Here is a 12,358-nt window from a genome sequence, read left to right as displayed (position 1 = left end):
AAATGTCTAAAATGACCGATGTAACCTCACTAATGTCGCAGTCCCGATAAAAATCGCAGATCTCCACCATTACTCGTAAAAAAACAAAAAAAATAATAATAAAAATTGAATAAATCCCCCCTTTTTGTAGAATTTTGGCGCAAACAAATATACGGTTATTGGCACTTTTTTTTTTACCAAAAATATGTAGAAGAGTACATATTGCCCTAAACTGAGAATTTTACTTTAAAAAAAGGGGGGGGGGGGTATTTATTATAGCAAAAAGTACAAAATAATGTACCCCCCCCCCCCCCCCCCCCCAAATGTAAGCTTTTTTTTTTGTTTGTTTATAGTGCAAAAAATAAAAACCGCAGAGGTAATCAGATACCACCAAAAGAAAGCTCTATTTGTCAGAAACATTTTGTTTGGGTGCAGCGTTGCACGACCGCGCAATTGTCGGTTGAAAGTAGCACAGTGCCGAATTGCAAAAAATGGCCCGGTCATTCAGCAGCCATATCTTCCGGGGCTGAAGTGGTTAACCACTTGCTTACTGGGCACTTAAACCCCCCTCAGTCCCAGACCAATTTTCAGCTTTCAGCGCTGATGCACTTTGAATGACAATTGCGCCGGCATACAACACTGTACCCAAATGAAATTTTTATAATTTTTTTTCCCACAAATAGAGCTTTCTTTTGGTGGTATTTAGTTACAGCTCGGAGTTTTATTTTTTGCTAAACAAACAAAAAAAGATGCAAAAAAAATAAATAATCATGTTTAATAGTTTGTTATAAAATTTTGCAAACGGGTCATTTTTCTCCTTCATTGAAGTGCGCTGATTAGGCGGCACTGATAGGCTGCACTGGTGGGCACTGATGGGCTGCACTGGTGGGCACTGATGGGCTGCACTGGTGGGCACTGATGGGCTGCATTGGTGGGCACTGATGGGCTGCATTGGTGGGCACTGATGGGCTGCATTGGTGGGCACTGATGGGCTGCATTGGTGGGCACTGATGGGCTGCATTGGTGGGCACTGATGGGCTGCATTGGTGGGCACTGATGGGCTGCATTGGTGGGCACTGATGGGCTGCATTGTTGGGCACTGATGGGCTGCATTGGTGGGCACTGATGGGCTGCATTGGTGGGCACTGATGGGCTGCATTGGTGGGCACTGATGGGCTGCATTGGTGGGCACTGATGGGCTGCATTGGTGGGCACTGATGGGCTGCATTGGTGGGCACTGATGGGCTGCATTGGTGGGCACTGATGGGCTGCATTGGTGGGCACTGATGGGCTGCATTGGTGGGCACTGATAGGCATAGTTAAGGCGGCACTAATAGGCACAGATAAGGCGGCACCGATGAGCACGGATGGGTGGCACGGATGGGTGGCTCTGATGGGTGGCTCTGATGGGTAGCACTGCTGGGCACTGGTAGATGACACTGCTGGACACTGCTGGGCACTGGTAGATGACACTGCTGGACACTGCTGGGCACTGGTAGATGACACTGCTGGACACTGCTGGGCACTGGTAGATGACACTGCTGGGCACTGGTAGATGACACTGCTGGGCACTGGTAGATGACACTGCTGGGCACTGGTAGATGACACTGCTGGGCACTGGTAGATGACACTGCTGGGCACTGGTAGATGACACTGCTGGGCACTGGTAGATGACACTGCTGGACACTGCTGGGCACTGGTAGATGACACTGCTGGGCACTGGTAGATGACACTGCTGGGCACTGGTAGATGACACTGCTGGGCACTGGTAGATGACACTGATGGGCACTGGTAGATGACACTGATGGGCACAGATAAGTGGCACTGGGGTGCAGCACCTTTGAGGCAGATTGTGGGCACTGCTGGGTGGCACTGCTGGGTGGCCCTGTGGGCACTGCTGGGTGGCCCTGTGGGCACTGCTGGGTGGCACTGACGGGGGGCACTTACTTTTTAAACATTTGGCACTGCAGGGGGCAGGTGGGCACTAGCAGGGCTGGCCGTGATTGGGACTGATGTCCCGATCACGGCCGCCGGTGATCGGCTTTTGTTTTTCTCCTCGCTCTGTCAGCGCAAGGAGGAATAATAGCCGATTACCGGCTCCGTTATATCACATGATCAGCTGTCATTGGCTGACAGCTGATCACGTGATAAGGGGTCGGGATCGACCCCCTTGCACGGATCGGTGATCAGGCGAGTCTCATGGACTCGCCGATCACAGAGCGCGCCACGCGTGCCCCTCAGGGGGCGCGCAGGCCGCTCGTGCACGGGACTACGTCAATAGACGTAGTCCCGGCAAAGGAGATCCGCGCTGTAGCCGTCATTTGGCTATAGCGCGGATCTCAAGTGGTTAAAGTTGTAAAGGTAGAAAGTCTTTTACTTGAAAGTGGATGTAAACCCTTGCCTATACTCAGTGAAGTGAATAGCCTCAGATGATAAACAGAGATTGATCAAATCTCCCTACATTAGGTTTACATGTCTTTCCCTTTCTATATTCTTTAAAATTCTTACATCGTGTTAGAATTTCCACTTCTTCATTCAGCACTGGGAGTCTTGGCTTACACTGGGAGACAAATGATTGGAGAAAAGGCAGACACCCCCCCACTCCACATAGGCAGAAGAACAAAGATGCATGTAATGTAACTGCTTGCAGAGACCAGCTATCAAAACTTTGCGGTGTTGTCGGCGGGGGGGGGGGGGGGGGGTGCTCAGGACCAAACAGCTATCAAACACCAGCCAATGATTGGGCTGTTTAAGAAAGGGGGTGTAGCCACGTTCACGGAGCCTGGCCCCTATCCTACTGTTTGGTTTATGATGGCTGTTCGGACCCGCCCACTCCCGTTCAATGTAATACTGTTTAACAGGCAGCGCAAGCTATACACTCTATTGCAGCATTTCACAGAAGATCTCGGGAGACAGCCGGCATGCAACTACACTAACACGGGGTGACTAGGGTGTGCCCAGGTACAACTGGCACACCCCGTGCGCATGCCTATGATGCCTATGTCTAGGGAAGTAACCACGGTGTGTTTTCCTGCTTAACGCACTCAGTTTTTAATAGGAAAGCAAGGGGACCAGCAGAAACACCAGTGATTTCACATGAAGGAAGCAATACAAAGAGAACAGGGTTCTTTCTCATACAGGCACAGTAGGCACATATCAGGAATATATGAAGTGTTGGAGTAAAAAACGCTTACTAGATTTCAGTAATGGGTAGAACAATGCCGGTGTCTCCGGCGTGTATTATTGGAGGCGGGACCTTGTTGCATCGGCCGCTAGAGGAAGACGATCGAGGGAGGGGAGGACAGACATGCTGGGATGACCCCCCATGTTTGGCACCCGAGGCGTACTGATTTTAATGATTTTATAATTATGTTAAAGAAAATCTGAAATGTGCCAGAAGCATTTTTTAAGGGTTTTGTAGAGCGCAAAAATGTGGATGTTAATTTGAAAAGAGGCTGTATCGAGCAGTAATCGCTAATAGTCTCATTTAACTTGTCTACAGTCTATGGCTGTCTTCTTCAGCATGTCCCTCAGTCTCTGACAGCTGCTATAGCATGTTTGATCACGCATGGTCTCTGACCATTTCCTTTTCCATGTCTGCAGTCTTTCACCATAACTTTTTGTCTGCAGCCTGACAGATTTCTGTAGCATTGCATTCACTGAATATTATGCGTAGTCATTTTACGATCAAAGGGGCAGCACTTAAGGACCCCTATATCATGTAAGCTAACCACCACTACTTTGAATGCCCAGGTCTACAGTTCATTATCTAGAAAAGACTAGTGACTTTCCATAATATGAATAATCAGTAGAAGCAGGTGAATTTTGGTTATATATTATTTTGTTTTAGTTGCTTTCCTGTTTAGTGATTTGAATTAACGGGCTCTGTATTCCTATAGGATGATACATCCGAGGAAAATGCCACAACGCATTTTTATGAATCTGATGAAGAAAATGAAAAAGATGAAAAACAGAAAAAGCCATACACTATGGACCCAGACCATCGGCTTCTCCTAAGAAATACAAAACCATTGCTCCAGAGCAGAAATGCTGCGGTATGACTGATTAATATGTATTTGGGTGTTACTGTATATTCAGGGCACATATATTCCTAACATTTTAATTTGCATGTAGAAAAGTTTAATAGCTTGTGAGGACCTTTCTCAGACCTATAAGCTCTATAAACCTTATAAATATACATTAGAGCACTGGTTTCAAATGTAAATCATAGTGTGAGGAGATTGTAATATCGGTCTTTGTTTTTAGGTGGTTATGGGCGTGGTTCAGCTTTATTGGCACTTAGCACCAAAAACCGAGACCAGTTTAGTTGCCAAGTCTTTGGTACGCCTCCTCCGCGGTCACAGGTATGTCAAAAGTAGTATGTTTTGTTTTTTCATTTTTTTTTTTTTATCACCATTAATAGTTCTCCAGAGAACCACAAGACTCCATGTTTTTCTGTACCCTTCTTGAAAAGGGTAACAGAAGTGACTGTGCAAGGGAGTCTGCTCTTCAGCTTACATGCTACTTGTTTGGTTGGAGTACTAATCATGCATATTTAGATTACCATCCAGTTACGTAGCCTATACGCAGGAAGTGCAAGGACTTCTTTTGGGCGACAGGTGTGCCGCGAATCTACTTGCACGATCAGGGTGCCATTAGAAGTGACGGGGATCACACAGGCATCCTGCAATTTGCTGCGATTTCGAATCCCGGCAGAATTTCGTAATGCCAAGATGTGAACAGAGCCTAAGGGTAAAGAAGGTGTTGGATGAAATTTCCTCGGAGATATGCAACTTCATTATGTTTTTTAACTTTACAAATATTTGTTTCACTTTACATAAAGATGTCAGAGTATTAAGGTTTACTTGTATTGGAATTCCAACATCATGTTATTTTCATTGCTTTTATCTTTGTTTTTCAGGGAAGTGCAGTACATTGTTCTCCAGAACATAGCAACCATGTCTATACAGAGGAAGGTAAAGTAGCTGATCTTTGTTGAAAAGAAGGTGAAGATTAAACTTTTCCACTGATAACAACATCTTTTTCTCAATTTATTCTGCAGGGTTTGTTTGAACCGTTTTTAAAAAGTTTCTACATTAGGTCAACTGACCCAACTATGATTAAAACACTAAAGGTGAGCACAGATGGCAACAAATATCTGCATGCTTTGTGAGGGGAGAGAAGTGCTGTTTACGTTTGTAGGATAATATGTAGTTTAGTAAGTGCTATCTAATACATTTGACTATACATGGAAATCTGTGGACTGCCAAATGGATGTGTTTTTTTTTTTTAATGTGCGTACTGATGTTCTGGACCTTTTATAGACCATAAGGTCCAATCTGCAAATGTTAGTATGTGTTTAGGCCATATCCAACTGTGATAAAACCCCTACTTGAATATTTTCATAAGACAAATTCATCAGCTGGAATGGCTCATTGCTCTCTAAAATTTTGACTTGTAAATTCCATATCTTCAAGTCTGATGGAGTGGGGTAAGATTCATCAATATTCAGCCTGTGTCCTTTACTGTACTCCAAGATATGGCATTTACAAGACAGGCAAAATTCTTCCTTTTTGCTGCAATATTTTTGGAAATGTGATTTAGGTCGACTTGGGATACTTAACAGAATAAATTAATGGCAAGTTAATTGCATAGACGGTCAAGTGTCTTTAAATAAAGGAGCACTTAACAAGCCATGTTAACAATTGGATCACTCTTTAGCACAGATTATTTTTAACATAATTATTTTTATTCAGGTTTTATATAGTGCTTGCTCTGCTCTGTACAAAATTAATGGGGGTGCTACAGTTGAAATATAATTCTATACCTGCGGGTTAGGAGGGCCCTGCATGTGAGAGCTTACAATCTAATGTGGAGGGGAACATTGACCTGTGGATGTAGTAAAAGTAGTTTATTTGGGGTTTATGCAAAACCTTACCTAATCTTTATATATGTTTTAGTAAGACTTTCCAGCAATGCGCATAACATGTGCAATAGCTCTTCCTAACGCAGGCTGGCAAAGGTGAATGGCACCAGCATTCACATACACAGGGCTTTGATTAGATATTTGGTAACTCTTAAAAAGTAACTCCACGTTTGTTGAGAAAAAAACATTCCCCTCTGAGTGTTATATGTACAAACTTGTTGCAGATTCCTACCTTTTATTATTCTGAAGTAATCGGTCTTTAAGTCTTTAGTTTGTGTCAATGTGGGAGAGTGAATCTATTAGGAGTGTTTTCATAATTCTGAATCAACTGCTGCACCTGCAGGGCTCTTGGGAACGTTGCTGGGTCTGCATCCCTTTATAGATTTTTTTTCCTATTGGAGGTATCTTGTCAAAAATGAAATTTTTGTTGCAATGGATGCCTGAAATCTGACTTGTATCTTAGTGCAGACTTCTGGGCAAATCAGTGAGCCAATCACAGAAGCAGGAAATTATTTTTCTTGGGGTTTTCTGTACACAATATATGTACAGAACCCCTCCAGGTAGCCATATTGCATTTTACAGAAAACTACAGCTCTGCAGATTGAATAATTTTTTATAACATCCAATTACAATGACTGGTGTTACAATTGTATATGCTATATTTATTTTTTATTTGCTATTTTTTTACCCCACAAAGTAGAGTTACGCTTTAAGGGTTTGAGAACTTCCTCGACATATAGGCTTACATTGTTCAGATGTTTGTTGTGATGCGAAATATCAATTGTGTACTTCCCTATATGTTTTGTATTGCTTGTCATAACAAAGGCTTGTTTGTTTCTACAGCTTGAAATATTGACAAACTTGGCAAATGAGGCAAATGTCTCGACACTGCTACGTGAATTCCAGGTTTGTGTGTTTTATATGTTATATTTGACATCTGATCAGTTAGTTGTGTATTCTGGTCTCCATAGTTGAGAATAGGCTTGTAGACTTGCAGCATAAGGACTTAGCAAACCTAGTTTAACCTGTACCAAAAACTCTTTGTAGGGAAAAAGGCCTAAATTATGTCTGGCCAGCATATTCACTATTGAAGGAAGTCTTTTCTGAGGGAAATGTGAATGTCAATATTCCTGTCTTCATCATTCTGCAAATGCTATGTACCTGGCTGTCTGCTGCTGACTGCTTTAGTTGCTTCTGACCATTGTACTAAAATATCTTCCAGGTCAGTGACTTGGGGAGAAGCTGGTGGCATAAAAGCCCTTTGACCATCATTAACCATTTTCAGACCGGACCATTTTGCTGGCTTAAGACCAGACCACTTTTGCGATTCGGCACTGCGTCGCTTTAACTGACAATTGCGTGGTCGTGCGACGTGGCTCCCAAACAAAATTGACGTCCTTTTTTCCCCACAAATAGAGCTTTCTTTTGGTGGTATTTGATCACCCCTGCGTTTTATTTTTTTATTTTTTGCGCAACAAACAAAAATAGAGCGCCAATTTTGAAAAAAACACGTTATTTTTTACTTTATGCTATAATATCCCCCAAAAATTTATAAAAAATGTTTTTCCTCAGTTTAGGCCGATACGTATTCTTTTACATATTTTTGGTAAAAAAAATCGCAATAAGCGATTGGTTTGCGCAAAATTTATAGCGTTTACAAAATAGGGGATAGTTTTATGGCATTTTTATTAATTTTTTTTAACTAGTAATGGCGGCGATCAGCAGTTTTTATTGTGGCGGACGCATCAGACATTTTTGACACATTTTTGGGCCATTGTCATTTATACAGCAATCGGTGCTATACAAATGCACTGATTCCTGTCTAAATGACACTGGTAGTGAAGGGGTTAACTAGGGGGTGGCAGTGTAAGGGTTAAGTGTGTCCTAGGGGCGTGTTACTAATTGTGGGGGGCTGGGCTGTGTGTTAGTGAACTTTGATCTCTGCTCCAATCACAGGGAGCAGAGATCAGTGTCACTTGTTGCTAGGCAGAATGGGGAGATGCTGTTTACATCGGCATCTCAACGTGAGACAATCACGGGTATCCCCGCAGCGTTCGAGTCTGCGGGACCCGCGACCGGACTCACGGGGGTCCCAACCGGCACACGCCGCCGGCGGCGTGCACGCGATGGCATGGCGGCACATAAAAATGGACATACGGGTACGCTAATTTGCCTACCGTGCCATTCTGTGACCTGCAATTTTTATTGGGATTGCGGCGGACAGATAGGACAAGTTTGGCACTATCTTGGGTCCATTGACATTTATACAGCGATCAATGTCACTGGCAGGGAAGGGGTTAAACACCAGTGGGAGATCAAGGGGTTAAGTATGTTCCCTCAGCGTGTTCTAACTGTAGGGGGATGTGCTACTGCTGACATGACGGGGAACAGAAGATTCCTGTCATGTCACTAGGCAGAACAGGGAGATGCTTTGTCCCCCGTTCTGCCTCTCCACGCCGTGATCGCGGGCCACTGGGGGGCATCAAGGCCACGTGACCCGCGGGTGCGATCCTGTGGCGCACGGCATGTGTGTTCCTGCTATCCTGGGATTACGAAGGAACGTACGGGTATGCCCTTTTGCGCACCTGCTGAAGTACATTGATGTGCGGTGTTGGAAAGTTAAGAGCATGTTAAATAAGGGTATTAGCTAGTGATTCCCAATGGAAACATTTTTTTTAAAAGAGCTAAAAAAAAAGGTCCCGAGTGGCTTAACGCCAATGTAAAAATTGAGGGGTCATAATCAGCATTCCAACTTCACAAAGTATGAAATAAGAAATGTAAATGTGCAATCAGGGAGGCTAAGATAGAACACGAAAGGCACATAGCAGAGGAGAGAAAAATCCCAAGAAATTCTTTTAAGTATATATACTGTAAATAGTAAGAGAGGGAGGTCAGATCATAAAAAATCATGAAGGGAATCTGGTTACAAAGGATGGAGAGATAGCGGAGGTTTTGAATTTCTTCTCACTCTTCACGAGGGAACTGGGGACGGCTTCAGTAACTAAAACTGCAATTTTTATTCTCATGACCTGTCACAGGAAGCTCCATCATGGCTAACAAGGATAGCATTAGGCCTAAACTTGAAAAACTTAACATAAATCAGCCACCGGAACCAGATGATACAAAATGAAACAACACTTGAATCCACTTGCATTACCAAAAAATTGTTATAAAGATCAAAACGATTTCTTAATATGACGGGCTATCCCCTATGTAGCAAAATATACAATATGAATATAGAAAAAAACGGAACCAGATTGCTTGCACCCAAGGGTCCTTAAGGAACTCAGTCAAGTAATTGCCAGATAATTCTTACGAACAGTCTATTGACTGAAATGATACCAGCTGATTGAAGAAAAGCCAAGGTAGCACCAATATCCTGGGGAACTACAGACCAGTTAGCCTAATGTCAATAGTATGCCAGCTCTTGGAGGGGATGATAAGGGATTATATACAAGATTTAGCAATGAAAACGGTATCATTAGCCTTAATGAGCATGGCTTCATGAAGAATTGTTCTTGCCAAACTTATCTGTTATCTACCTGTGAGGAGATGAGCTGCCATCTAGATAAAGGAAGACCCGTAGACGTGGTGTATCTGGATTTTGCAAAGGCATTTGCTACAGTTCCCCATAAAGGTTTACTGTACAAACTAAGGTCTGTCTGCATGGACCAAAGGGTGAGTACATGGATTGAAAACTGGCTACAGGGGCAAGTTCAGAGGCTAGTGATCAATGGGGGAGAACTCAGAATGGTCCAGTGTAGAAAGTGGGGATCCCCAGGGTTCTGTCCTGGGACCAATCCTATTTAATTCATAAACGTTCTGGAGGATGGGATCAATCTTAGTATTTGCAGGTGATACTAAGCGAAGCAGGGCAATAATTTCTCCACAGGATGTGGAAACCTTGCAAAAAAGATCTGAACAAATAAATGGGGTGGGCAACTACATGGCAAATTAGATTTAATGTAGAAAAATTTAAAAAGATACATTGGAGTGCTAAAAATATGAATGCAATCTACTCACTAGGGGGGAAACCTCTGAGAGAATCTAGGATGGAAAAGGACCCGGTGGTCCTAGTAGATGATAGGCTCAGCTATGGCATGTAATGCCAAGCTGCTGCAAGCAAAGCCAACAGAATATTGGCATGCATTAAAAAGGGGATTACCTCCAGAGAAAAAAACGATAATTTTACCACTCTACAAGACTCTGGTCCACACCTAGCGTTTGCCATCCTGTTTTGGGCACCAGTCCTCAGGAATGATGTGTTGGAAATGGAGAGAGTCCAGAGAAGGGCAACAAAGCTAATAAAGGGACTGGAGGACCTTAGTTATGAGGAAAGATTACGAGCACTGAACTTATTCTCTCTGGAGGGAAGTTAAAGACACATGTCCATTCACTAACGTTAGAAGAAAAGCGGTTTAACCTTAAACTGAGTAGAGGGTTCTTTACTGTAAGAGCGGTAAGGATGTGGAATTCTCTTCCACAAGCAGTGGTTTCTGCAGGGAGCATAAATCATTTAAAAAAAAGGATTAGCTAGGCACCTAAACAACCACAACATACAGGGATGTACAATGTAATAATGACAAATAATCAGACATAGGTTGGACTTGTCTTTTTTTTCAACCTCACCAACTATGTAATCCATTTTTAGAAGGAGATCAGCAATGACTGCCCCCATAATTCTTTTTAGGAAACGTTAACTTTAATTGTGAAACGTCTATATTAGTACATGCTAATATATATGGTTAAAACGTAACCACTTACAGACCGGGCCATTTTGCTGGTCAAAGACCAGACCACTTTTTGCGATTCGGCACTGCGTCGCTTTAACTGACAATTGTGTGGTCGTACGACGTGGCTCCCAAACAAAATTGACGTCCTTTTTTTCCCACAAATAGAGCTTTCTTTTGGTGGTGTTTGATCACCCCCGCGGTTTTTATTTTTTGCGCTATAAACAAAAATAGAGCGACAATTTTGAAGAAAACGCATAATTTTTTTACTTTTTGTTATAATAAATATCCCCCAAAAATATATAAAAAAACATTTTTTTTCCCTCAGTTTAGGCCGTTACGTATTCTTCTACATATTTTTGGTAAAAAAAATCGCAATAAGCGATTATTGATTGGTTTGCGCAAAAGTTATAGCGTTTACAAAATAGGGATAGTTTTATGGCATTTTTATCAATAATTTATTTTTTACTACTAATTGCGGCGATCAGCGATTTTTATTGTGACTGCGACATTATGGCGGCACATCGGACATTTTTGACACATTTTTGGGACCATTGTCAGTTATACAGCAATCACTGCTATATAAATGCAGTGATTCCTGTGTAAATGACACTGGCAGTGAAGGGGTTAACCAGTGGGTGGCAGTGTAGGGGTTAAGTGTTCCTAGGGGTGTGTTACTAACTGTGGGGGGGTTGGGCTTTCATTTAGTGAACAGTGATCTCTGCTCCAATCACATGGAGCAGAGATCAGCGTCACTAGTTGCTAGGCAGAATGGGGAAACGCTGTTTACACGACATTTCCTCCATTCAGCCGCCCCGTGAGACGATCGCGGGTAATGCCTGCGGCGATAGAGTCCGCGGGACCCGCGGCCGGACTCACGGGGTCCCGACCGGCACGCGAATTTAAAGGGACGTATATGTACTCCCATTTGCCTGCCCGTGCCATTTTGCCGACGTACATCGGCGTGCACTGGTCGGGAACCGGTTAAACATAATCATTGCATGATCTTAAAGCTGCTGTACATTTTCAAACACACTTCTGATTTTTTTTTATCCAGTAAAATGTTATTTTGGTGCCCGACACTCTACTCATTGGCTGTGACAGCAGCGCAGCACCATTGGCTGCCACTGCTGTGAGTCAGCCAATGAGAAGAGAAAGGGGGCGGGGTTGGGCTTGTCCTTGTCTGTATGGACACACGGAACTGTGGTTCGGGTGCCCCCATATCAAGCTGCTTGCAGGAGGGAGGAGTACTGAAGAGGCATCCGAGAAGAGGAGATCAGGGCTGCTCTGTGCAAAACCATTGTACAGGGCAGATAAGTATAACATTTTTGTTATTTTTACCTAAAAAAAATTAAATAGACCTTAATATAACTTTAATATCTGTTTTTTTTTTTTTTTTTTTTTTTTTTTTTTTTTAATATGGTATTTTTTTTTCATGGTAAATACACAGTTGTTTTAGCTTGAAAGAGAGTGACCAAGTATGCATACTATGTGTTGGCTTAAACTAGGGCTTACCTGCCAATTCTCAGCATCACGATGAAAGCCTTGTCTGCTTCTTTGGTGGGAATGTGTGTAAGTATTCATATGAACTTGTGGCCTAAAATTGTCTTGGTTAACAATATTAATATTGTACATACACCTTGAGGTGCCTGTGAATACAACCAACTTGGACACAAGTAGAGGCCCAAGAAATTAATTTTAAAGTGGTTGTAAAGTCTTCAGG

At 42.9% G+C, this 12,358-nt stretch overlaps 1 protein-coding gene across 2 annotated transcripts in view; it reads left to right on the top strand.

Annotated features, from left to right (window-relative positions):
- The window catches only part of AP3B1 (adaptor related protein complex 3 subunit beta 1), a 588,663-nt gene that overhangs the window by 244,820 nt on the left and 331,485 nt on the right, over positions 1-12,358 (top strand). For both annotated transcript variants that reach the window (XM_077462589.1, XM_077462588.1), the window contains exons 8-12: positions 3,879-4,034; positions 4,246-4,343; positions 4,901-4,955; positions 5,042-5,113; positions 6,749-6,811. In XM_077462589.1, coding sequence (XP_077318715.1) covers positions 3,879-4,034; positions 4,246-4,343; positions 4,901-4,955; positions 5,042-5,113; positions 6,749-6,811 — 444 coding nt within the window. The remainder of the gene's footprint in view (positions 1-3,878; positions 4,035-4,245; positions 4,344-4,900; positions 4,956-5,041; positions 5,114-6,748; positions 6,812-12,358) is intronic.

The sequence above is a fragment of the Lithobates pipiens genome, unplaced genomic scaffold (assembly GCF_037356315.1).
Source record: "Lithobates pipiens isolate NorthernLeopardFrog02 unplaced genomic scaffold, aLitPip1_a1.2 Scaffold_3, whole genome shotgun sequence".
Taxonomy (NCBI): domain Eukaryota; kingdom Metazoa; phylum Chordata; class Amphibia; order Anura; family Ranidae; genus Lithobates; species Lithobates pipiens.
The sequence above is the reverse complement of the archived record's forward strand: the minus strand, read 5'-3'. Positions and strand labels throughout refer to the sequence as shown.